This window comes from Eriocheir sinensis, chromosome 29 (assembly GCF_024679095.1).
Source record: "Eriocheir sinensis breed Jianghai 21 chromosome 29, ASM2467909v1, whole genome shotgun sequence".
NCBI lineage: Eukaryota > Metazoa > Arthropoda > Malacostraca > Decapoda > Varunidae > Eriocheir > Eriocheir sinensis.
In genome coordinates this window covers 4,187,839-4,215,413 of record NC_066537.1, presented here as the reverse complement: position 1 = coordinate 4,215,413, position 27,575 = coordinate 4,187,839, and the positions used below count along the sequence as shown (strand labels likewise).

At 43.7% G+C, this 27,575-nt stretch overlaps 1 protein-coding gene across 1 annotated transcript; it reads left to right on the top strand.

Annotated features, from left to right (window-relative positions):
• The first annotated feature begins 87 nt into the window (after positions 1-87).
• On the top strand, positions 88-13,676 carry LOC127004781 (H/ACA ribonucleoprotein complex subunit DKC1-like). Its single transcript, XM_050872898.1, has 14 exons — positions 88-225; positions 1,512-1,672; positions 2,248-2,464; positions 2,818-2,942; positions 3,220-3,346; positions 3,525-3,638; positions 3,838-3,986; positions 4,431-4,560; positions 4,794-4,912; positions 5,330-5,512; positions 6,770-6,910; positions 8,489-8,614; positions 9,365-9,436; positions 10,021-13,676. The coding sequence occupies exons 1-14, from the start codon at positions 213-215 to the stop codon at positions 10,075-10,077; spliced, it is 1,734 nt and encodes a 577-aa protein (XP_050728855.1). The 5' UTR covers positions 88-212; the 3' UTR covers positions 10,078-13,676.
• The last annotated feature ends 13,899 nt before the right edge of the window (positions 13,677-27,575 follow it).

The following is a 27,575-nucleotide window of genomic DNA, read 5'->3' as shown; positions in this document are numbered from 1 at the left end:
CTGTCTAGCTATATATCTATCCATCTATCCTTAATGCAATACACTATGGCACTTTATAATCTTCATAATAAGCTGAGAACGACAATCTAGCGGGGTAAAATAGGTGGTGTGTTATCCCTCGGGGTCAGAGTGGTGGCAACAGTGGTGGCGGCGGGGTGCAATACGGTGTGCTTAGCGGCGTCAGTCTTGGGCCACACGTGCTCACTACAAACATGGCAGAAAACGGTAAATATGGTGATTCATGATGTTGTTAGGGTCATTATGTCCTCGTGGTGGCTGGGTGAGGCTGTCTGGTGATGCTGAAGGGTGAGCAGAGAGCATGGCTGGCCTAAGTATGTGTGAGGTCATCGTAAAGAAATCATGGTTAAGGGCTATGCTGGAAATGGTAAATATGGTGATTAGTTATGTTATTAGGGTCATTATGGCTTCGTGGTGGCAGGGTGAGGCTGTCTGGTGATGCTGAAGTGTGTGAAGGGTGAACAGAGAGCATGGCTGGCATAAGTATGTGTGAGGTCATCGTAAAGAAATCATGGTGAAGGGCTATGCAGAAAACACTAATTACTTCCTCATACATCAAGTAGTTATGTTATTAGGGTCATTATGGGTTCGTGGTGGCTGGGTGAGGCTGTCTGGTGATGCTGAAGTGTGTGAAGGGTGAGCAGAGAGCATGGCTGGCCTAAGTATGTGTGAGGTCATCGTAAAGAAATCATGGTTAAGGGCTATGCAGAAAACACTAATTACTTCCTCATACATCAAGTAGTTATGTTGTTAGGGTCATTATGGCTTCGTGGTGGCTGGGTGAGGCTGTCTGGTGATGCTGAAGTGTGTGAAGGGTGAACAGAGAGCATGGCTGGCATAAGTATGTGTGAGGTCATCGTAAAGAAATCATGGTGAAGGGCTATGCTGGAAATGGTAAATATGGTGATTAGTTATGTTGTTAGGGTCATTATGGCTTCCTGGTGGCAGAGTGAGGCTGTCTGGTGATGCTGAAGTGTGTGAAGGGTGAGCAGAGAGCATGGCTGGCCTAAGTATGTGTGAGGTCATCGTAAAGAAATCATGGTTAAGGGCTATGCAGAAAACACTAATTACTTCCTCATACATCAAGTAGTTATGTTATTAGGGTCATTATGGCTTCCTGGTGGCTGGGTGAGGCTGTCTGGTGATGGTGCAAGGTCAGGGTGGAGCTAGGTCAATGTGAGGTCATTGTAAAGAAATCATGGGTAAGGGCTATGCTGAAAATGGTGAGTACGTGTATTAAACGTGTCACTAGGATCTCCATGTTTCCTAGGTGGCTGGGTGAAGCTGTCTGGGGTTCAAAAAGAGCATAGTTGTTGGATAGGGTCAGGGGTTATTGATGTAGGTTCTTAGTGAGTACATATTTACTCTTGTCATTCCACAACATGCCTTCAGAGGGAAATATCTCAAGACTCAAAGACCAGACAGCAGTTAATATAGGCCAGTGTTCATGCGAGTTCTAATTTCTGTGGCTCTAATAAATGTCATTCTTTCAGGCTTGGTCAGAGAGGAAAAGAAGGGCAAAGGGGAAAAGGTCAAAGGTGAAAAGAAGATGAAGTACCTCGGGGAACTTCAACAGGAATTGGACTTTCAAATCAAGCCCAGTGAGGCCAAGGTGGAGACCATCGACACCTCACAATGGCCGCTGCTGCTGAAGGTGAGACGTCGCTTTTTCTTGGATTTGTATTGTTAACTGATTTTATTATTGCATTTATATCTTGTTGCATTGTTTTTATGTGGTTGCGTATATCATGTTTACTCGTCGATGAAGACTTCTCCGATTTTGACAGTAAGAAACGTGAATGTCACCTTAGGAATAGTCTGAACATGGAAGTTTTATTCATCAGTATTTATTCAGCCATGACAAAATGTAGCTTATATTAAAATGTCAAAATTCTAGTCCACAGAGATATAATATTAACGTGTCAAGCAGTTTTCACCACAACACCACAGCCACAACATATTCTGCAGTATTTTTTATTCATTTGTGCCTTCATATTAAAGTTAAGGGGCTGCATTTTCCTCCCCTGACTACAATATGAGGGTGTAAATTGCATTCTGACGTGACGGAACATAATGTTATATTCTTCTTCTTCATCTCACATTCTTAGGGTCGAACTTGCAATGTCCTCCTCCATCTTGCTCGATCCAGTGCTAATCCTTCCTTTATTTTTAACACTTCCATGTCTTGTTGCACTTTGGCGGAACATAACTACATATACATACCCACAGAACTTCGACAAGCTCAATGTGCGGACATGCCACTACACTCCGCTGACCTACGGGTGCTCGCCACTGAAGCGCGACATCACCCAGTACATCAAGTCTGGCTTCATCAACCTGGACAAGCCCGCCAACCCTTCGTCCCATGAGGTAGTGTCTTGGATCAAGCGCATCCTGGGCCTGGAGAAGACGGGACACTCGGGGACGTTGGACCCCAAAGTGACAGGTTGGTTATGGAGGGCCTCGGAGCTTGGTGGCTTTTCTTATTTTTGTTTTTTTGTTTTTTCTTGTTTCAGCTTTTTTTCTCTTCTGTTTTGCCTATGCTATTAGTTTCAAGGGCCTTAGAACTTCACGGCATCTCTTATTTATTGTTTTTTTCTTGTCTTTCAGCATTTTTCTCATTTTTCTTTTCCCCATATAGAGTGAAGTCTTAGTAGTTTCACTTTGATATAAGTTACCTGATCATATCTACATACCAGTAGTTTCTGAATACTTTGCCTATCACCTTTGCAAGATATATTTGATTTTGGAAAGTAAGTCCTGTTGAAAACCACTTCCTATTGTCACGCCTCTCCCTAGGCTGCCTCATCGTGTGTCTGGAGAGGGCCACGCGGCTTGTCAAGTCCCAGCAGAGCGCCGGCAAGGAGTATGTGTGTGTCTTCCGCCTCCACGAGAACCTGAAGAGTGATGACAGACTCAAACTGGTAAGCTCTCAATGGCAGTGACATCTACCTATGACTTTAAAGAATGATATGAATGACCTATTTATTTATATGTCATGAATTTTGAAGACTTGCTGCTTTGACAGGGTTAGTGGAGCAAGGTTTCTTCTTTGGTGGGGTTGAGTTTCAGTCCCATAGGTTTCATGAGACAGTGACTTAAGTAATTCTTCTATCCGATCCCACTATTTGGAATTATTGTGTGATTGTTTAACTCTTCAGAAGGTGCTAATTGCTATCCCGGTCTTTGTCTTTCTGCCAGGCATTGGACAAACTCACAGGGACACAGTTCCAGCGACCACCACTGATCTCTGCGGTCAAGAGGCAGCTACGAGTCAGAAGAGTATACAAAACAGACCTTCTGGAGTTTGACACAGAGAAAAATTTAGGTAAAATTCTCTTGCTTATGATTGAAGATGAAAAATGAAGGCATGTTGTTATAGGCTTGAGGTACAGTCTAAATCAGATGTTCCAACTTCTCCCACACTGTGATTTTGGCAATGTTATTGTCTCAGTTTTGTTGTTGTTTACCATCACAATCATAACTACATATATAAATGTGTTCAGGTGTGTTCTGGGTGAGCTGTGAGGCTGGCACCTACATCAGAACTATGTGCGTACACCTGGGTCTGCACTTGGGCACGGGGGCGCAGATGCAGGAGCTGAGGAGAGTGCGCTCAGGTGGGTAACAGCCGTGTTCTGTCAGTTTGCATGTTGACAGAATTGAATAAAGTCTTTATTGTCTTCTAGCTTAGTGCATAAAGCTTGAAAAGTAAAAAGTATATATCATTTACAATTATCTCACTTTTCTAACGTTCATACGGTAGCTAATATTTTGGCATGCGTAGTGTGTGTAATTAACGAGTCTCATTGTGTCCAGGTATCCAGAATGAGAACGACTCTGTGACCATGCATGACGTCCTTGATGCCAAGTGGTTGTATGATCACCATGGGGACGAGTCGTACCTACGGAAAGCCATCAAGCCCCTCGAAGCCCTGCTGGTGAACCACAAGCGGATCGTCATGAAGGTGAGGCTCAGAACTGGACTCTATCACCATATCCATTGTCTTTTCTTCTTCTTTTTCTAACATCCTTATTTGTTCTCTTTTTCTCCACATTTAATATCCTTATTTCTTCTCCTCCTCCTTCATTTTGTTTAACATCCTTAAGTCTTCTTCTCTTCTTCCTTTCATTTAACATTCTTATTTCTTCTTGTACTTCTTTACGTTTAACCTCATTATTTTCCCTTATGGAGTTGGAGATCCATGGTCATCACTATCATTATCAGTACTAACTAGATATGCACATTAACATACGGTACTACCAAAAGCTGAACAAGTAACAAAATAAGAGCGACACAGCAAAACCTTATATATCATCAAAGAATTATGTTGCTCATCAAGTGATTGGATGTGAAAAAAAATTGCCGTGAGGTTGAATTTCCTCCTAATGGCTTTCTGTCTCTCCTTCAGGACTCAGCGGTGAATGCAGTCTGCTACGGGGCCAAGATCATGCTGCCGGGCGTCCTCCGCTACGACAATGGCATTGAAATGAACGAGGAAATTGTCCTGATCACAACTAAGGGCGAAGCTATCTGTCTGGGTGAGTAATTTTTGGCCCCTATGGATCTTAATGATAGTAGAAATAATCCCTATATTGCCTTGTAAATGCCAGGTTCTCTACTATTTATGTATCACCACCATATCTTTGCAGTGCTGTGTTATTTTTTGTTGGAGTTGCATTATTTACTTTCTATTTTCCTTTGCTCTTGATATTTATGCCCTACCAGAAAGAGGAAGTCATTTATCTTATTTATCATCATCTTGTCTGTGCAGCCATAGCCCTCATGACCACAGCCACCATGTCCTCCTGTGACCACGGCGTCGTAGCCAGGATCAAGCGCAACATCATGGAGAGAGATACATACCCTCGCAAGTGGAGACTCGGCGCTAAGGTACGTCCTCCCTCTCCCTTTAGACATTTGGAGGCTCAACTCAGTCACCTGGGGGAGCATATATGAATTCATTGAGTATACCAGTATGACAGTTTGGGTTAAAGTTAATGGTATCTACAAACAAATATAATGACACAGGCAACTGAAGAAGCTTATATGAATTTGAGTATACCAATATAATGTTTTTCTTTTTTCTTTTATTTTGTCTTTACAGCAAGGAAGGCAGCTCAATGTCAAAGATTGCAATTTAAGTTAGATTAGGTCAAGTTGTATCTACAAATAAACAATTAAAGACACAAAATACTAAAAATACTCAACAAAAAGCTCATGGGTTGGTTTAAGTCGGGTTATGGGTATCAACAAACACAATAACACCCACAAAATACTACAAAAACTCATATTCACATTTCCCTGCAGGCCATTGAGAAGAAGAACATGATCGTGGCCGGGCTTCTCGACAAATACGGAAAGCCCACCGACAAGACGCCCGCCGAGTGGCTCAACAACTACGTGGACTACAGTGTCAAGAAGGAGCCTCAGGACATCAAGCAGGAGCCTTTGGCCATCAAGCAGGACCCTGATACACCCCAGCAGAGGAAGGTGAGTGGGCGGAATGTCCAAATTGTTATTTAAGTCTTAAGACGAAGGGGTATTCTTAAACATTTCGGCACCGGATCACACACATCCGACAGTGCATTCATAAGAGTAGTGGGCATTTCCAAGGGTAGTTTTATGACCCTGGTGGTAGTATAACAAAGCTTTCTACGCCCAGCTCCACACATTTGACAAGGCTTTCATAGGAGTTGTGGGCATTTCCAAGGGTAGTTTTATGACCCTGGTGGTAGTATGACAAAGCTTTCTATGCCCAGCCACACACATTTAACAAGGGTTTCATAAGAGTTGTGGGCATTTCCAAGAGTAGTTTTATGACCCTGGTGGTAGTATGACAAAGCTTTCTGCGCCCAGCTACACACATTTGACAAGGGTTTCATAGGAGTTGTGGGCATTTCTAAGGGTAGTTTTATGACCCTGGTGGTAGTATGACAAAGCCTCTGTACCATGAATGTGAAAAAACCCTCCTGAGAACCTGATAGCTCTTAAGGGGAGAGTCCGGTTTGGAGACCCCAAAAATATAAAAAAAATGACTTTTTGTGAAAAAAATATATTTGGTAGGTATACATTTTGGCAACTATCTTTGAATTGAAAAGAAAAAAAAAAACTCATAGTAAAAAAAAAAAAAAGCTTGTGTTGTTTTTTCGGATCACTCATCAATAAACTTTTTCAGCCCCATATCTCAAAACAAACATAAGTTATTAACGTTAACCGTTAACCTTTTTTGTTTTTTTAGATTGATTTCAATGAAACAAAAGAAAAAAGGGAGGAAATAATTCTCTCATCATTTTTTTTTTTATTTTTTTTTTTTTTATATTAATATATTTTTATTTTTTTTTTTTAAAAAAAAAAAAAACATTTAAAAAAATCATCTCAATGCAACCAAAACAGTAACAAAGGCTCAATGATATAGTAATCTAATTCCATAAAAAGATAAAGTATTACCATTATTTTTGTTTGTCCTAAAATCCAAAGGGAATCGTCTTCATTTGTAGTGCTTTTATGCTCCTCTTTAAATGTGTTTGCCCCCCCAACTTTACCCATACTCCCTTCTGAGAACCTGATTAACCTTATGTTTGTCCTTTGGTAATAGTTGAGGTGAGAGGCGGAGGCATCTGAGAATACTGACGTTAAGGACTGCACTAAAGAAATAAACTAATGTAGCCTTTTTCTCCGTCATAATAGCAAAATGTATTCGTCCCCCCCAAAAAAAAATTTACCCTTACCCCCGTTTTCTATTCACAGCGGAAACTAAGTGAAGGGTCGGTGGGCAATACGACTATGGAGGCGGGAGTATCACCTCAGAGTGCTGCCCTCCTCTTGAAAAAGGAAAAGAAGCGGAAGAAGAAGGAAGCGAAGAAGGCAGCGGAGATCCCTGTTCAGGAGGTGAGCCATGTTCTAATTATTGCATACTGTCCAGATTTCTCATTGCCGTAAAGTATTGGCAAATGAATAAATAAATCGCATTGGTAAATAGAAAATATGGTGTAATGCGGGCTTTTTTTTTTTATTGTTTACTTTTTTTGTGCCCTTGAGCTGTCTCCTTTGTTGTAAAAAAAAGAAATTACGGATTTACTATGGTGGGGTTTGATGGAAAATTACCCGCATGACAATTTAAACTAATGTAACCAAAGTAAGTTAGTAAGCACCAGGAAAATATTCACCCCAGGCAACTTAACCAAAATCTTAATTCATAATGTGAACTTAACCCGGTAGCAGCAATACACACTAAGATAAATATACATTCATCTCTTTCTCTTCTTCTTCTTCTTCATAAAGTACAGGAAAGAGATCTTACGTTGCTTATTCCTTATCTGCAGTTTTTATTATTATATATAGTTATATTTTCATCGCTTTATTTGCCTTTCTCTTGCTGTTATCTTTACTTATTTCCTATGTTGAGTTTTTGTTTATTAGTTTTTCATATTCAGTAACCTGGTAGCAGCGACGGGCCAAATTTGTGGCTTTACCGTGTACCAGCAATGGGCCAAATTTTTGCCATGATATAAACCTCCAAGATAGATGATGCATAAACTGATCACAAATGCATTGATATATATTATGAAATGGTTTGTGGGATCGAGTGATGATTTTTTCTCATTTTTCTCGCCTAGAGGGGCCTTTAGGAAACATGATCCCCGCAGCTACCGGGTTAACCATGAAAATACTAGCATTTTTTTTTATTTATTTTTTTTTTTTCATCACACAAACTCAAACCCAGTCAGAGGTCACTTAACCTGGTAACTGTGGGGATCATGTTTCTTAAAGGCCCCTCTAAGCGAATTAATGAGAAAAAATCATCGCTCTCGCAAATCAATTCATAATATATATTAACGCACTTGTGATCATTTTATGCATCATCTATTTTTTTTTATCATGGCAAAAAAATGTGGCCCGTTGATGCTAGCTACACGGTAAAGCCACAAATTTGCCCCGTCGCTGCTACTGGGTTGATAATGTCTTGAGGCGTTTGATTTTGTGGGTACATTTGAGGCATACGGGGAAAGTGAACATTAGGGACAGAGCCCTTCTTTTCTAGCTTGCACTGGGAAAGGCAGGTGCAGGTTTACGCATCCCTGGAAAAACGAGAAAAAAGTTAGTGGCAAAGGAAAAGCAACCTTGTATTTGGTGCACTGAGGGTTGCTTTTCTCTTGCAACTTATACCTTTTTCTTCCTTGGATAAGTAGTTCGTAGTTTTTTTACAACAAAGGAGGCAGCTCACGGGCACAAAAAAGAGGAAATAATAATAAAAAAAGCCCGCTAGATGCTGTTTTTGTTATCCTCTTTTTTTTTACAATGGTTTTTTTTATCTCTTGTCTTACTTCTGTCTACTTTTACTTGGTGCACTGAGGGTCACTTTTCCCCTTGCAACTCATACCTTCTTCCTTGAAAATGTAGTTTGTTGAGTGTTTTTGTCATGCTCTTTTTTTACAATGTTTTCATCTCCCTTCTTTCCATCCACAGCCAAAGGTAAGCGGAGGCTTTGAGGGATCAGCAGAGGAGGCAGCTCTTGACACGTCCCTCACCAAAAAGAAGAAAAAGAAGAAGGAGAAGAAGGAGGAGGAACCAGACAGCCCATCGTCAGACCAGGTAGAGAGGGTGTGATTGCCGAGACAGATTCACTCTTCTGGTTGCTATCTTAAAGAGCATTCACTTAGAAATTAAGCCAAAAAGTAAAAAGAAGTGCATCTGTTATGGCTGTGGTTTGTTTTATGCCTTTACTCAGATTTACAGATTATTATTATTATGTATTTACTTGTTATTATTATTATTATTTATTTATTTATTCTTTTTTTTTTCCCCGACTGTCCAGCTTAGGGAAAAAAGTTATCATGATTAGAAATTGCACTTTTATTTACCGTGCTTCAGTTCCGATGAATTTTTCCTCTTACATTCCGTATTTATTATTTTTTATTATTATTTTTTCATTTACTTATTTTTAGGGTAAAGTAAGGAAGATCAAGGAGAGAGCTGCTTCGGAAGAGCCTATGGAGTGTGCTGAAGTGACACACACACACACACACACACACACACACACACACACACACACACAAAGCATAACAACATGGAACGGACTTGACGAGGAGACTGTGTGTGCAAAAACGATTCATGAATTTAAAGCCAAACTGGATAATAAGCGTTATAGAGACGGGGCAGCACGAGCCTAGTACGGCTTTTCCTGTATTTCACAACTGGGTAAATACACACACACACACACACACACACCACACACACACACACACTGCTGATTGATTTCTTACTGTCCTTGCTACCGAGAGCATGTATGGCTGTGTTGGGTGAGTGATCAGCAAGACACTGATTCATGACCTCGCGTTTCAGGGCGGAGAGAAGAAAAAGAAGAAGAAGAAGGATAAGATCAAGGTGGAAGTAAAGGAGGAAGCTTGTGAAGAGGTAAGTAATGGATCAACTGTTTTTTTATTTATTGAGAAAATGGATCATTTTTTACCATAGACTTAACTGGGAGAAGGAGGATCATTTTCTTTTACTATAGGCCCAAGGGGAGAAAGGAGTGTCATCATGTTGTATCATAGGTCATAAAAGGGGAATAAGGGAGGGTCTATTATTTTGCCATAGGCCCAAGGGAAGGGAGAATGGAGGGTCATCTTTTACCATAGGCCCAAGGAAGAGGAGAAGGAAGGAGAGTCAATTCTTACAAGGCTACTACTCATATGGGGTCAGAATTTCTTTCCTGATCCTTAGGTGAATCTTCTGTTATTTAAATGTATATGGTGTGGCCCAGTAGCTTGTAAGATAATCCATTTGGTATCTTTCTTTTGTTGAATCTCCCTGATAGAAAGGAGGGTCATTAATTACATTTATCTACCTACAACTCTGATGCATTGGGCTTTCTTCTAGGGTGAGAATTCCTATTCCTGCCATCTTTTTTATAACAGCAACCCCCCTCCCAGTGTCCTCACGTATTATTCAGCCTTCTCTAGAACGACTACTAATTCTAACCATTATGTTTATTGTAGAGTGCTGAAAAGAAGAAAAAGAAGAAGAAGAAGAAGAAGGACGAAGAGGACAATTAGTAATCAAATGCAAGCTATATATGTGTGTGAGTGGATAAGTTTAGTAGACTCATAAGACTTGGTGCTCAGTTTGCAGAGAAGTGGCACCTCCTCATTTAAAGGTTCCATACAATGTCTGTGCTTTCTCATGGCTGTGGGAAGGAAGAGTGGAAGGAAGGTGCATGAACTATCAAGTTGACGGCAGTGCCATTACCCCCACAGTGGCCGTCGCCGAGTGGAGCATTTATTAGTCTGTCAACAGTTGCACTCTTGCTCAACCTGTGGGCTGCCTTGTGTGGGTGTGACTACTCAAGAGGGTTTCCTTCATGCTGTGCTGATTAAGACAAATACAAAATTATGTAGAATTAGTGAAAAATAATTTCTTATTAACCCTTAGACTGCGGGTGTAATTATATAGCTATGGAGAATAAAACCACCAAGGCAAAATTTAACGTTTTTCACCTCTGAGATTACTGAACGTAACTTAGCAAACTGCATCGAGCTGAAATCGGAATATTTTTTGCATCTAGAAATATCAACACACAGCCATTGCACTTTCTCCCGTGTTCCCACCTGCTGCTCCCACTAAACCTTGGGTGCATATACATGTGGGAGTCGTGGGAGCAAATACCCGTATCCTAGAGGTGTTCTGACATTTTTCCAAAAACTCCTCACTTTCCATTATCTATATCTCAGCTCTGCCTAAGCCCATAGCTTTAAATTAATGGGTATTTCCTTTATCCATCCTTCCTCTAAAGTCTGCCACAAACCTGAAGTCTATGTCAAGTAGTTTCCATGGTGGCGTGATGAAGTGCAGTAAATTTTAGCTCACAGCAGCCCTTTGTTCAGAGCAGTGTGTAGGTTGTGGGTGGCACAATGTGGCAATCGGCCCTCCCCCTCCCCATGCTACAAAGCCCCTTCATTACTCTCATATTTTGAATTTGATAAAACTGAAGGGTGGTGGGATGCATCATCAGGTTTTCCATCATCACTTTCACCATCATAGTAATAGAGATTGATCTACAGGATGACCACCAAAGAGATTTGTACAATAACTGGGCTCAGCCTTCCTGATAAGACGAGGGGTTGGAGTTCAACACTTCTGCCATCACGGTGTTCACTCCTACCAGTACTTTCAAGGCTTGGAAAAGTTACTTTCAGCTCTCTTAATTGCACTCACACAGAATTCTTTTGGGAGTAAGAGGTGGCTTGTGAGGAGTTGAGGTCGCTGGCCGTGGATACTTGAGCACGAAATCAGACGAGGGAGATCCAAAAAACTCCTGCCATTGTTACAGTCACAGAAACACTGAGAATGGCACAGAGGAGTTGTGTGGCAGCCTAGGAGTCACGCTGACCCAAAAATACCCACGCAAACTTCAACATAATGGAGGAAAAAGGCAGACTGGAAAACCCGTCACCTTGTCTTTAGGGGTTAAGTAAGGAATTATTTCAAACTTTTGGCAATTTGCTATTATTGGTTTCAGAATTATGTATATTAGTAATTTTAATCTAAGAATTAGCTGCTTTTATGTTTACAAAATTGTGTATTAGAAAGAAATGCTTACAGGTGAGTGTTCGCCAATAGCACAATACTGACTTGCCAAACGCACTACGACCAGCCACGCCCACACGCTGACTGTGTAAACCACCAGCTGTGGGCATTAAGTTTACGGAATAACAAGAAGTTCCACTACTAGATGTCTTCAGGCCAAACAAAGTTTCCAGAGTATAAACCTCAATTTTATAGATTTTTTTTTTTTGTATTTCATTACGATTTCTCTCCCTAAGTAAGAAATGCTTTTAAACTGAGAAGTTGCTATTTTTTGGTTAAATACATTTATAGGTGTTGTAAATAGGTTTTTTACATATAATTTCTCTGCCTACCTACTAGGCATTTGCTGGCTGTGTGTTTATGAAGGCCCTCAGATGTTTGTATAGTTAGGGTAAGAGTTTTTTTCACTGTCCAGCCTGTGCAGGAACTTAGTTCCTGTTGATGATGATGATGACTGTTCCCTGTGTGAGCGGCTCACTGCCAAGGGGAGCCAGGCTTCATTATCACCAAGCCTAGCTATTCCAAGTCCTGCAAGTGTTCAGACAAGTCTTTAGAGTTTATCCAGTTAATTCCAAGTGTCAGATCATGTCTTTCTATCCTCAGTGATGTTCATCAGTACATATTTACTACTAACTGTAACAACACTTAGCAATCAAGTCTTGCACTCCATAGTTTATTTTTTGCTGGTACAGTAATGCCTAAATTATGGAAGCAGTGATAAGTCTATAGTAGAGGAATCAATGTATAGATGATAAAGTGCACCAAAGTGTAAATACAAAGAATTATACTCGGTTCCATTCCATCTGTCCACTCACAAGCGCAGATGTGGCACGTGCAAATTGCAGGATGGAGTGAAAATAGTATCCAATATTTTTGGCTACATGTGATAAATATTCATAATATCTTCAATAATACATTTCAATGCCAATTTATTTAAAACCCTCACACCTTATATAAATCCCAGATATGGCAATTTGCATTGATATACCTTGCAAGCCTGCAACCAACTGTATAGTCAGATCATAAGTGACTGAACAGTGCGCTTTAGATAATTATGCTATATCTCATTTAAGGTACATAAAAAGACATGGCTCTTTAGGTGCAAATAAAAGGCATTAATTTATTGCATGTAAATCACATAGTTTATAAAAATAGCATGAAATATTGTTTTCTGAAAGAAAAAAAAAAAAAAAATGCTGGTTTGAATTTTACCCATGTGGTTTACATGCAATAAAGTAATAACCCGGTAGCTGCTGCAATCATGTTTCTTAAAGACCCCTCTAAGCGAATTAATGAGAAAAAACCATCACTCACAAACCATTATATGTATCAATGCATTTGCGATCAAATGCATATATATATATATATATATATATATATATATATATATATATATATATATATATATATATATATATATATATATATATTTTTTTGGGGGGGGGGTTATGTTATGGCAAGAAATCAGCCTGTCGCTGGTACACAGTAAAGCCATATAATTGGCCCATCGCTGCTACCGGGTTAAAACACCTTTTACTTGCACTTACAGAGCCAGATGTCTTTTTATTTACCTGAAATTAATAAGGAAATAGTTTGAATATTTACCACAAGTAGCAAATAATACAGATAAGTTTTAACCCACTCACAAGTCTGCAATGTGCTTGTTCCACATCAGTGAAATTCTTGCTTGTGGACGGACAAATGAAATAAAACAGAGACTATAGGCAAGAGGTGTATTGCTAGCCATACTGCAGTGACACTTTTGACCTTCACAAATAGGTCATTCCAGTATATGCAATTTGTGTCCGTTGTGTATGATTTAATTAAGAAGTGACTGTTCCCTGGGATAACACGAGTGTGCAATGTGAAGTGTAGCTGAACAGTGCTGCTGCTGCTGCCTAGGTCCCCCCAACCCTTCCACCTTCAAGGAGCAGCACACCAGCCGTGACTCCAGCCTAGATCCACTTCCGGCTCATCTCAGTTGTGTTCACAGGTGGCCTCAAGTGATAGTGTCATGGACCACTTCACTAAGTTTAAAAAGTTTATAATAAAGCTGCAAAACATTAAAGTGTGATTTACTGAAACCCTTCCTAGCTACTTACATATGTTGATAGTTGTGTATCCTGTATTTGCCCCGATATATGGTGCTACCTACATATATGTCAGTAATTGTACAATCACACTATGCACTGCCTGGGGGTTGGGATGGCAGGTTCCTCCCTTCTCCTTTGTTGTATACCTGCAACAATAAACTATCAATCATCAACCCTTCCTAGCGACTATTGATATATCCGTAGGTAGCAGCATGAAACTAAACAGATATAATTGCCTCCTTTGTTGTACGTATAACTTTGTAACAATAAATCATCAGTCAGTCAACCCTCCCTAGCGGTGTTCAGACAGACATGACAGGGAGATCATGTGGGTCGGGTGGAGCTAATTTAAAACGTCATTATTTCTTTGTCTATGCCAGTAATGACCTCAAAATAAAGTGCTATCCCTCCCTCCATTCCTGAATCACACACCTGCGCCTCTTTTCCTATTTGAGCCATTACCGTTAATTGCCAATGAGCAGTAATTCCTTGTTAATGATTAAGTAAATGGCCGAGTTCATGACGGGGAGATAATGAGGGCCAGGTCAAGGTGGAGCTAATCTAAGACGTCATTATTTCTTTGTCTATGCCAGTAATGACCACAAAATGAACCGCTATCCCTCCCTCCATTCCTGAATCATACACTTGCTCCTCTTATCCTATTAGAACCATTACCCTACTTAAGTGGTTGCCGTAAGGTCACATAGATTCCAATATAAAGGCTAACATGTCACTATAGAAGCGAGATTTAGCCTTGCAAAAATTCCTTGATAGGTATTGCTTTACTGAACGTATGTCCTATCCACAGCCAGCGGCGGCCGTTAATATACTACTGCGCAACAGCTTTAGGTAAAAATATTATAAATATATGCATTTTAACGTCGAACCTGCGTTGGGGGAGAGTTTGCTGGGTTACTGGGACCAATTAATAAAAATGAAAATGTATTCTTTACAAAGAAGGCGAGAAATATTGTATCATATACACCTGCTGGAAGATATGCTAGAAGGATTGGTTCACTGCCCATCTTTACGTGAAGAGGAGGAGCAGAACATGCTACAGAAAAACTCTCTTCAGTGACACAATTAACGGCTAAAAACAGTTGAGGCCGAACATTTCATTAACTTTGGTCCCAGGCTTTTCAACTGCTTGCCAAGAGAAATCAGGGAAATGACATTCAAAAGGATGATCGACAGATTTCTGAAAACCATTCCGGACAAGCCTCCTATACCACCCAGCCCATGCCCACGACGCAGTGTTAAATTGTATCATTGACCAACTACAATGCAAGGAGAAAGAAGAAAATGTGGAGGCGGTGGTTTTTCAAGTGGGCCGTGGTAATTCCACCACAACTTTCGACAAATGACAGGTAATTAAGACTTAAATTAGTTACCCTGCAAAGCACAAGTTTTCTCCTACGACTGTCGGCCACGCCACAGAACACTTCTGTGACATTGACTGCCGTAGTTTATTTTTTTTTATTTTTAATATTTATCCCTAAGCATCACTAGTAGAACGGGCCCTTGTCCGAAGACGGCCCGTTAAGAGGGAAAAGATTGCTCCCCCCTGCACAAGGGAGCACGGGCCGTGCCTTGTATGTACCGAAGTAATACGACAACGTAATCAGACCTGACTATCTACAACTTCCTCTACCTCATCAACTACCTGTGTGGCTGTTGACCTGACCGCTACCTCAGTGTCCCCAACCTGCGGGTCTTGACGTCCTCCGCAGCACTAAACACGTGACGTGTACTCCCTCCCTCACCTGTGACCTGACACTCCTACCTCCGTGGACCTCACCGTCTGGGTGATGACTCCTTCCAGCCAAACGACCGACTGATCTAATCACTGGTATTTGAATCCGGGCCCGAATTCACAAACAGACTCAGTAACTACGAACTAACATAACTACGCACTATTGATTTAGCTACCGACGTTAGCGTCAGATTCACGAAGCAAACCTTAGATTGTAGTTAGAGGTGTGCTAATCGTAAAAACTTTGGTATCCAATATGCAGTTTCGGGAAGGGCTAGATGTAAGAAATGTGGAAACCTTATAAACAAGGGGGAAGTAAGATTATATAAGCAGCCCTATAATTTTAAGTTTAAATGTTATCTAAAACAGTACTATCAAACTCTTTGCTTATTCAAAACCTTTAGCTCTGCAAGGGTCTCCATAAATGTTATTAATAATAGTGATGACATTGAAGGATTAAATGAGATGAGCCAAACAATTAAGGATACAATTGAAGAATTGATTGTTAAGCATAAACGTATTGGACTACCAGATAGACCTGGTAGTTCGAAGCAAAACCTAAGGAACACCAATTCAGATAACAAAGGAACTCCGTCCTCATGCCCGGATTCGCACACCGCAACTGTCAATAAAATTAAATCTACTCTTCCCGCAATAACTGTGACTTATACTAATGCTGATGTTCTAACCTCTAACAAGCTCTCTGAACTTAAGGCTAGGATCCCACAAATTAAACCACACATTATTGCTGTGACAGAGGTGAAACCCAAAAACTATAGGGAGAGGCTGAATGAAGAATTTGCTTAGTTTTGCTATCAGCAACTTTGTAATGTATCCTTGCAATATGGAAGCCAACGATGAAAGAGGAATTATAATTTATATACATGACAGTCTTGCCAAATCTGTATCCCAGATCAGCACTCTGGACTTAACATCATTTAGAGAAGTATCACTTCTTGAAGTATGTTTGAGGAAGGGGGATAAATTACTACTTGGGTGTTTTTATAGAAGCCCAAACTCTTCTGATGACAAAAATGAAGAACTCTGTGATCTCTTGCGTAACATCTGTGGCAACTCTTATTCCCACATCTGTCTGATGGGGGACTTTAACACCCCCCATATTAATTGGGATCTTCATACCACATCTCAACCAGAGCATTCCCATGAATCAATGTTTCTCCAAACTGTTCAGGACTGTTTTCTCTACCAGCACGTAGACCAACCTACCAGAGCGAGAGGAACGAACACTCCTTCAATTCTGGATCTAATCCTTACCAATGAACAAAATATGGTGTCAGACATTGAGTATCATGCACCCCTTGGGGCGAGTGAGCATAAATTACTGGTATTTAAGTATCACTGCTATTGTGACCGTACCAATAATAAGGTGAAATTATATTATAAGTACAACAATGGGGACTACGACGGGATGAGAGCATCTCTTGCAGGGTCAGAATGGCTGCTTAACTTTGAGGAGATAGTCAGCAATCTTAACATGGAAGATACCTGGACTAATTTAAAACAAAAAATTCTAGAGCTTAGAGATGAGTTTGTCCCAACAGCTACAATTGGAAACAACAACAACTATTCTATTCCGCAAAAGCATCGATACGGGAGAACTGCCGTCGGATTGGAAAGAAGCTACAGTTACGCCCATCTTTAAGAAAGGCTCCAAGAAACTGGCAGCCAATTATCGACCTATAAGCCTTACATCAGTTCTTTGTAAAATCCTCGAGTCCTTTATATGTGAAGCATTACTAGACCACCTCTCTTCCAACGATGCCCTATCTCCACAACAGTACGGTTTCCTACATGGAAGGTCTACTACTTTGCAGCTTTTACATTATATTAACCACTGTGCTGAAGTGGTAGCTAAGGGTGGTATAATGGATGTAGTATACCTGGACTACGCCAAAGCTTTTGATACTGTCCCTCACAGACGTCTGTTAGCAAAGCTCGAGAGTTATGGCATACAGGGGAGGACCCTTGCATGGATTGAGAAATTTCTTATTGGAAGGTTTCAAACAGTTGTTGTCAATGGTGAAAAGTCTTCCAGATCTGGAGTGTTGAGCGGCATCCCCCAGGGTAGTGTCCTGGGCCCAACATTATTTGTTATATACATAAACGATTTGCCAATCTCATTAAAATCAGATACTTATATGTTTGCTGATGACACAAAAATTCTACGACAAATAACAAAATCTGAGGATGCATATGAGCTTCAGCGTGACCTAGACATGATGCAGAGCTGGTCTGACGATTGGCTACTGTGTTTCAATCCATCAAAGTGCAAAGTAATATCTGTGGGAGCCCTTGAGAATATTGTATATACACATCAGTACCAAATATATGGAGAGGTACTTGAACATGTTGATGAGGAGAAAGACCTGGGTGTACTAGTTGACTCAACCTTGAAATTTGAACAACACATCCTTAACCAAATTAAAACTGCCAACTCCATGATGGGTCTTATCCGACGGGTCTTCTCATACTTGAGTCCAGATATGTTCAAACTCCTATACCCAGCCTTTGTCCGAAGCCACCTGGAATACGCACAAGCTGTATGGTCACCAAGATACAAGAGTTTGGCAGACAAAATTGAACACGTCCAAAAAAGAGCGACCCAACAAGTGGATGGTCTCCAGCACCTCGACTACTCAGATCGACTTAAATTTCTGGACATGCCAACATTGAAATACAGACGCTGTAGAGGGGACATGATAGAACTGTGGAAACATCTCAACCAATACAAAAAGGAGTTACTCCCAGCAACCTTTAGACCCCTGGACAGACCCAGCCGTCGTCATTCAAGACAAATCTACCAACATCGCCCTGTTGATGGTGTCTATGGAGTGCAGCGGAACAGTTTTTACTACAGAACAGTCCCACTATGGAATAATCTCCCAGCTGAGGTTGCTGAGGCCAGATCGCTGATTTCTTTCAAAAATCGTCTGGATAACCATTGGAAGAGATTAGCATTTAAATATGACCCCGCCAAGCCGCCACCACAGCCAACCCACTGTCAACACATCGAGGATCACCAAGTGAGCGCAGCATAGAGTCATTTTGACTGGACTGCGTTATGTACTTAAGTGTACTTAAGTGTAAGTGCTAAGTCAGCGAGGCCGCTGATTGGTTGATGACGTCATTGGCCTTGCAGCGAATCGCAAGCACGTTTACAGAACCGTCAGCCAATCCTAGGGAGCCCCCTCCAGCTGCTGGTTCAAGAAACCCATTCTCTTTTCCCATTTTTCTTCCTTTCAAGGCAAACTGTACTAAATCGTAATCTACGAATTCAATTATTTCGTTGTTTGCTGCACATTTACGTCAAAGTAGCTCTGCTGTTCGATGTCTTATTACCTACGAACATGCTTAAGATGAAGAAAAAGAAGATACGGAGGAGATTGAGGCAGGAAGAAAGCAAATAGAAATATGGGACAGATAGGCTATCGAGGCAAACAGAACGAAGGACGGAAGGAAGGAATAGGGAAAATTAAGACTGTCTTGCCATATCTGCGGCCCAACGCATGGGCCAGCTGTCACCCGACAAAGGTCCATGGTCCCTCCACGGATGGGGGCGGTGTCACGGGCAAAATTGAGCCTCGGGCAAAATTAAGCACGGGCATCCACATGCCTCTGTTATCTTAGCTCAAGCTCGTGTATGTGGGGTTCTTTTCAACTGATACGGCGTCTAGAACTAGCATGATCATCATTCTTTATTATGATGACAAAGACCATGTCAAAATTTGCCTCATTAAATAAGAAAGTACATAAAGTTCGGCAGCTTTTCCTCGTCGCCAAGCCATCCTCCAGAGCAGCACTCCGACACCCATGATCGCACATTCATTTTTCTCAGAAAATAGGATACCAATCACATATACATCAATATATTTCCACAGGTGAATACTTAGGGCATGTTCACACCAAGTTGCGAGACCTGAGATTCATTAATAATGACAGGGGAAGGAAAAATATAGGCCCCTGTCATCGACAAAATTGAGCCTCGGGCAGAATTGAGTCTGGGCATCTATATGCCTCGGATTTCTTCGCTATTATAATTATATTGTAAGATCGTTCTGTTGACATGTATGGGTAAATTAACGCTTTCTGTATCTACATATAGAAGGAAAACGCAAAATTCTCCCTAGTAAATCAGAAATTACATAAAGTTCGGCAACTTTTCCTCGTCGCCAAGCCATCCTCCACGGCAGGCAGAGGAGGGAGGTCTGGCAATCCCCTGGCCGGGTGTTGCCATACCGCCTACACTTATCATATACCTCTCAAAGGGTGCATATCTCAACATTTTATAAAGAAATGGGCCTCCTCTACTCGCAAAGTTGTATTTCAAGTTGAAAAACGCGATTTATAAGCATTTATACGTAAATCCGATAATATTGTTAGCGTTACCGTCAGCTCCGAGGCAGTAGTTATTTAACAACAAATTTAACGTCACACAGAGCGCGGTAAACGTTTGTAGATCCGCGCGCTAACCCGTGACGTCATCGATTAGTTGGTAGTTAAAGCCGCGCGAGCTTTGTGAATCTCGATGTTCTCAAAACTACGAACGAAGGGCCCAAAACTACGCACTAAGCACCGAAGAGCGGCTGTTCAGTATTTGGATTGTCAAGACGGTGGTGTGATGTATAATGTTTGTTCTTAACGGAAGGGTAGAAAATTTTCCTATTAGTCATCATCAGTGTCATTCTTATTCTTATTCTTATTCTTATTATTATTACTACTACTACTACTACTACTACTACTACTACTAAGAGTAGTAATAGTAGATATAATGACAGTAATAGTATTAGTAATAGTAGTAGTAGTAGCAGGACTAACAGCAGTGGTGGTAGTAGCTAGTAGTAGTAGTAGTAGTAAAAGTAGTAGTAGTTGTTGTTGTTGTTGTTGTTGGTGGTGGTGTAGTGACCCTCTAAGTCTCTCCATTTTCTAGTGCTCATCCCGTTCTCTCCATCTTCCATTTCTTCAGTCTACCCTTAACTCATCACGCTCTCTTTCTTTTCTCTCACTTTCAACACACACTATTCCATTTCATCTATTACACATATTTATCACACATTAATTTCTTTTCTTACGAGTCACTACATATTATAAATGTATATAATCATTCTTATTATTATAAGCGACATTATGTGCAACTAACATCACCAAAGAGCTAATATTATAAACGCTACTGTATATCAACCATTATAAATATTCATTCATAATATTCAAATACATGTATAGCCTCAAAATAAATGTCTTCCTCAATGGAGTCACCACTGGTTATTAGTTGAGTCTTTTAACCTACAAGGCGGCCTTAGCGGATCCAAACGGCGTTGTACCAGCTACAACGTATGCTGCCTCGAAAACATACAAACAGAAATGTTTGGTTTTCGCTGTAGCGGCCTAGGCTGCCGCTACAATTGGTGACCTCCGGACCTGACTTACGAGGTACACCTCGGGTATTTGCTGCTGTCGCTGCTGGCCATGCTTCGTCCGCTCCGTCGCGGCCCAAGCTACCGCCCCCGGAGGATCCACCGGCCCGCAGCAGGTCGCGCTCCGCCTCCGGCCCTCCCAACGTGACCTCTCCTGCCGCCGGCCAGTTCCTGCCCTCGCCCGCGCCATCTCGCCTCGGCCCATCCCAAGGACTCAGCCAGCAGCCCAGGCCCCCACGTAGGTATCGCCTTACTCGCACTTGTACCTCGCCACTCCTACCTCAGCCCAGCCCAGCCAGCCATTCCGACGCCGCCCTGCGCTCGCCCCACCAGCCCAGCCACCCGCTCCTGGTAACTCACCTCCGTCCATCAGCGCCTCTACCTGCTCCGCGGACATCGAGTGCAGCGTCCAGCAGTGCTCAGTGACGTGCCATGTGTGCATGCATGTGCAGTGACGCCCCGACAACAACACTAGTGCCGTTCCGCCCCTCCCCACCACCACTCTGTTTCAAACACTGAGCGAGTGCGTGATTGTGCAGTGACACCCATGGCATGTAACAAGCCATAAGTGAGTGAGTGTGTGTGTAGTGACGCCCCTCACGGCAGTGCTCCCCGTCGGTAGTCAGTGCTTCCCCGACGTAGTTTACCGCTTAGTGCTGTGCTCCGTAACACCTCCGGGATCCCTGACACGACTCTCGGCCTCCAGCCGCCGCGGCCCCTGGCTACACTACCAGCGTCTCTAGACGCGGTCATGGCCTCCACAACCGACACCGACCCTGCCCTAACGTGCCCCTCCAAGGTGTCCGACGACGACGCTGCGCAGGGCGTGGCCAGCCTCCATGCTCCCACCGTCACCAGCAACAGTCTGACCCACCAGCTCACGGCTCTTATCACCAAGCTACGAACGGAGGTCAACACGCTCAGGGAGGACATCAGGAGCCAACGACGCCAGTCCTCGTCGCCACACAGCCACTCCTCGTCACCACACAGCCACTCGTCACCACACCACCATTCCTCGTCACAACACCACTCCTCGTCACCCCGACGCCACTCCACCTCCAGTAGTAGCCCCTCACACAGCTCCGGCGTCTGCTACTACCACAGGAGGTTCGGCAAGGATGCCAGGAAGTGCACATCTCCCTGCAGCTTCCAGGATTCGTCACAACAGCCCCGGCGTGCACTAACAGCTCATAGCGTCCGCCAGCACACCTCGAAGCTGTTCCACATCTTCGATCCACTCTCCCGCACCAACTTCCTCATTGACACTGGAGCCGAAGTCAGCGTTCTCCCCGCCACACCGAGCCAGAGGTACCATCGCTCGCCTCTACGCTGCTAACGGCACGGGAGCCATGTCTTCAAGAAACAGACGCTCCAGCTCAACCTCAACCTTCGCAGGTCGTTCGAGTGGACCTTCTACGTGGCAACAGTTTCACAACCTATCCTGGGCGCCGATTTCCTGTCTCACTACAATCTCCTGATCGACCTCAAAAGTCGCAAGCTCCTGGATCCCTTAACATCCGTCTCCACCAGAACGAGAGCAGCAGCAGGCGAAAGCACCCATATCTCCACCATCAGCGCAGGCAACCGGTTCGCGTCTCTCCTCAAGTCCTTCCCGACGCTGACGCAGCCCCACACAGCGAACAAGCCTGTGAAGCACCACGTCACACACCACATCGAGACGACCGGACCACCAACATACGCCAAGGCTCGCCGCTTAGCTCCAGAACGCTACCAACAAGCCAAGGCCGAATTCGAGTCGCTGATGCGCCAAGGTGTTATCCGCCCCAGCTCAAGCAACTGGTCGTCTGCCCTCCACGTCGTGCCCAAAAAGAACGGTGACATACGACCATGCGGCGACTACAGAGCCCTCAACTCGCGCACCGTCATGGATCGCTATCCGGTGCCGAATATTCAGGAGTTCTCCTCACAGCTTGCTGGCTCCAATATCTTCTCCAGGATCGACCTCATCAAAGCCTTCCACCAGATCCCAGTCAACCCAGCAGACATCCCGAAGACAGCCATCGTTACACCTTTCGGCTTGTACGAGTACGTACGGATGCCCTTTGGACTCAAGAACTCTGCCCAAACCTTCCAGAGGTTTATGGACGAAGTGCTGCGAGGACTGACATTCTGCTTCGCCTACATCGACGACGTCCTCATCGCCAGTCCTGACGCCGACACACACCGCCAACATCTGGAGCAAGTTTTCACCCGTCTTCAGGACTATGGAATCCAGATAAGCGTTGAGAAGTCAGAGTTTGGTGTTACCTCCGTCGACTTCCTCGGCCACCGTCTCCTTCAGGCATCCTCCCATCCCTTCCCGCTGCGACGCCATTCAACAATTCCCGAGCCGACAACTCAGCGCCAGCTCAAGCAGTTCCTCGGGATGATCAACTACTACAACAACTTCATTCAACGCTGCGCGCTCATCTTTCAGCCACTCTACTCCATGATCAAGCCCTGCAAGAGGCCAGTCCGTCACACTCGCCTGGACTCTCCAAGCTGACGCCGCCTGTCTCAAAGCCAAGGAGGCACTGAAGGCTGTTACCACACTCAGCTTCCCTACTCCAGACGCCACTACTTCAATCTCCACTGATGCCTCAGACACCGGTGTTGGTGGAGTCTTGCAGCGTAAACGGAGCCTGGAGACCCATTGCATTCTTCTCACAGAAACTCAACAACGCCGAGAAGAAGTACAGCGCCTTCGACAGAGAACTTCTCGCCATCTACAAGGCTGTCAAGCGCTTCAGATACTTCGTCGAAGGCCAATTTCACATATACACCGACCACAAGCCTCTTGCCACAACCTTCATCAACAACAAGTCCACCTACTCTCCCAGGCAGCTGCGCATCGACTTCATCGCTCAGTTCGACAGACATCCGGTACGTCAAAGGCGAAGACAACATCCTGCCGACGCTCTCCCGTAACATCTCTGCAACATCCTCCTCCCTTATCGATTATGCCGCCATTGCTGCAGACCAAGTCGACGACGCCGAGCTGCAGCAATTGAGATAACCCGCTTTGTCGATGAGGCGAGTCGGGATTCCCAGACTAGCGTGCACCTGTACGCTGACGCATCTACCGCCACCATCCGGCCCTACCTGCCGAAGAACCACCGGTACCCACTCTTCCGCCAGCTGCGACCTCTGGATCCGAGCGTCACAACGGATGATGTCCTCACGCTTCATATGGACGGGGATCAACAAGGACGTCAGAGACTGGACCCGCACCTGCGTCCAGTGCCAGGCTTCCAAGGTGACGCGCCACACCGTCTCGCCTCCAGCAGCGTTCACGCCCCGGTCCTCCAGACTCGAACACGTCCACGTCGACCTCGTCGGCCCACTTCCACACTCCAACGGCTTCAAGTACCTCCTCACCTGCGTTGACAGGTTCACACGCTGGCCCGGTCGAAGACGTAACAACGGACACCATCGCCAGAGCCTTCGTCAACACCTGGGTGTCGCGCTTCGGTACGCCTCTCAGCCTCACATCCGACCGTGGAAGCCAGTTCGAGTCGAGCCTTTGGGACAAGGTCATGTCCATCCTGGGGATTAAGCGGATCAGAACCGCCAGCTACCATCCTCAGTCAAATGGCCTTGTCGAGCGCTTCCACCGCCAACTCAAGGCCTCGCTGGCAGCAACAGTTCAGGACCGCAGCAACTGGACTACGACTCTGCCTCTAGCCCTCCTCGGCATACGGACGTCCCTCAAAGAAGACTTTGGCCACTCCTCTGCAGAGCTCCTGTACGGCACCACTCTCCGCCTTCCAGGAGAGGTTCTCTCTGGCCCTCCTGCGACATACAGGACTACGCCAGGAACCTCAAGAACGCCATGCAGAGACTTCAACCAGTGCCGCCACGTACATCACCCTCCAAGACGTTCGTGAGCCAGGACCTCGACACCTGCACACACGTGTTCGTACGGGTGGACGCCGTAAAGAAGCCCCTACAACAGCCATATGATGGCCCGTTCGCTGTCACCAGGAGGACGCGTAAACACGTCACCATTGACCGCCACGGAAAATCCGATGTCATCGCCATCGACCGGGTCAAGCCCGCGTACCTCCTGCAGCCAGATCCTCCACCCACCAACACCGTGTTAGTGTCCCCCAGACCAGTACTGACCGACAAAATCCAGTGCCGCAAGAGACATGTAACGTTCCTCCTCCCTCGTCACTAGGGGGGTAGTTATGTAGTGACCCTCTAAGTCTCTCCATTTTCTAGTGCTCATCCCGTTCTCTCCATCTTCCATTTCTTCAGTCTACCCTTAACTCATCACGCTCTCTTTCTTTTCTCTCACTTTCAACACACACCATTTCATCTATTACACATATTCATCACACATTAATTTCTTTTCTTACGAGTCACTACATATTATAAATGTATATAATCATTCTTATTATTATAAGCGACATTATGTGCAACTAACATCACCAAAGAGCTAATACTATAAACGCTACTGTATATCAACCATTATAAATATTCATTCATAATATTCAAATACATGTATAGCCTCAAAATAAATGTCTTCCTCAATGGAGTCACCACTGGTTATTAGTTGTGTCTTTTAACCTACAAGGCGATCCAAACGGCGTTGTACCAGCTACAACGTATGCTGCCTCGAAAACATACAAACAGAAATGTTTGGTTTTCGCTGTAGCGGCCTAGGCTGCCGCTACAGTGGTGTTGGTGTTGGTTTTGGTGGTGGTGGTGATGGTGTTGGTTTTGGTGGTGGTGGTTGTGGTTGTGGTGGTGGAGTGGAGATGGTGGTGATGCAAGTGATGGTCTCATAATAGCAGCACTAGCAACAGAAAGAAACATAAAAGCTACAATAATAATAACAATACTAACAAAAATGACAAAATAACACCAATAATAAAAATAACAATAACTACACGTATTCCCGACCATCTTGGAGACAGGCCCAACATACTAGACCTCTTCCTTACCTCTAACCCTCTTCTGCTTACTCTGTCAAACTGTTCTCTCCGTTGGGCTCCTCCGATCACAACCTTATTTCTGTATCCTGTCCTATCGCTCCTGTGCACCCTCTGGACCCACCGAAAAGGCGATGCTTCTGGCATTTTGCTTCCGCTCGATGGGGCTACCTGGGGATGTACTTTTCCGATTTCCCGTGGAATGATTATTGCTTCCAGGAGAGAGACCCCTCTGTGTGTGCTCAGCGCATCACAAAGGTGATTGTCTCTGGAATGGAGGCACATATTCCACGTACTTTCTCTACAGCCTTGGTTTAATCACGCCTGTTCTCGTGCTATCAAAGATAAAGAGGCAGCTCACAAAAGGTACCAGAGCCTTTGCACTCCTGCTAACCATGATCTTTACATTTCTGCCCGGAATCGTGCCAAATCTATTCTTCGGCTTACCAAAAGCTCTTTCATAAATAGTAAATGTCAAAACCTTGCTTTCTCTAATTCTTCCAGAGATTTCTGGCACCTGGCCAAAAATATCTCCTCCAATTTCACTTCATATTTCCCTCCTCTCCTTAACTCTGACGGCAGCTCCGCCGTCTCATCTCTTTCTAAGGGTGAACTCTTCTCTCAAACTTTCTGTCAAAACTCCACTCTGGACGATTCTGGGATTCTGGGTACTTATGCCCCCTCTGACTCTTTTATGCCTGTTATTAAGATTTTTATGAATGATGTTTTCTATGCCCTCTCTGGCATCGACCCTTAGAAGGCTTATGGGCCTGACGGAGTGCCTCATATAGTCCTCAAAACCTGTGCCTCCATGCTGACACCCTGCCTGGTCAAACTCTTTCGCCTCTGCCTGTCAACATCTACCTTTCCTTTCTGCTAGAAGTACGCCTTCATACAGCCTGTGCCTAAGAAAGGTGACCGCCCTATAGCTTTACTTTCTTGTCCATCTAAAGCTTTTAAATCAATCCTTAACCGGAAGATTCAAAAGCACCTTTCCACTTCTGACCTTCTAACTGATCAGTTCTATCGGTTCTATCTGATGGGTTCCACAAGAGGCGTTCTACTGGCGATCTTCTTGCTCTCTTAACTGATTCTTGGTCATTCTCTCTTAGACGTTTCGGGTACTTTCTCAGTTGCGCTGGACATATCGAAAGCTTTCGATAGAGTCTGGCACAGATCTTTGGTTTCTAAACTGCCCTCTTTCGGATTCTATCCTTATCTCTGTTCCTTTATCTCCAGTTTCCTTTCCGGCCGTTCTATCTCTGCGATGGTAGACGGTCACTGTTTTTTCCTTAAACCTATCAACAGTGGTGTTCCACAGGGCTCTGTTCTATCACCCACTCTCTTCCTGTTATTCATTAATGATCTTCTTTCCATAACAAACTGTCCTATCCACTCATACACCGACGACTCCACTCTGCATTATTCAACTTCTTTCAACAGAAAACCCTCTCAACAGGAATTACATTACTCCAGACCGGAGGCTGCAGAACGCTTACCCTCAGACCTTGCTTTCATTTTCGATTTGGGTAAAAGGAACCTTGTGTCCTTCAATGCCTCAAAAACTCAATTTCTCCACCTATCAATTTGACACAATCTTCCAAACATCTATCCCCTATTCTTCGAGGACACTGAGCTGTCACCTTCTTCAACACTAAATATTCTCGGTCTATCCTTAGCTCAAAATCTCAACTGGAAACTTCACATCTCTCTCACTAAATTAGCTTCCTCGAGGTTGGGCGTTCTGTATCG

Excerpts from the sequence above, each read along its gene's own strand:
- LOC127004781 (XM_050872898.1), top strand. Across the intron at positions 2,943-3,219 it reads GTGATGACAGACTCAAACTG|GCATTGGACAAACTCACAGG; the intron begins GTAAGCTCTCAA and ends TCTTTCTGCCAG. Across the intron at positions 9,437-10,020 it reads AGGAGGAAGCTTGTGAAGAG|AGTGCTGAAAAGAAGAAAAA; the intron begins GTAAGTAATGGA and ends TGTTTATTGTAG.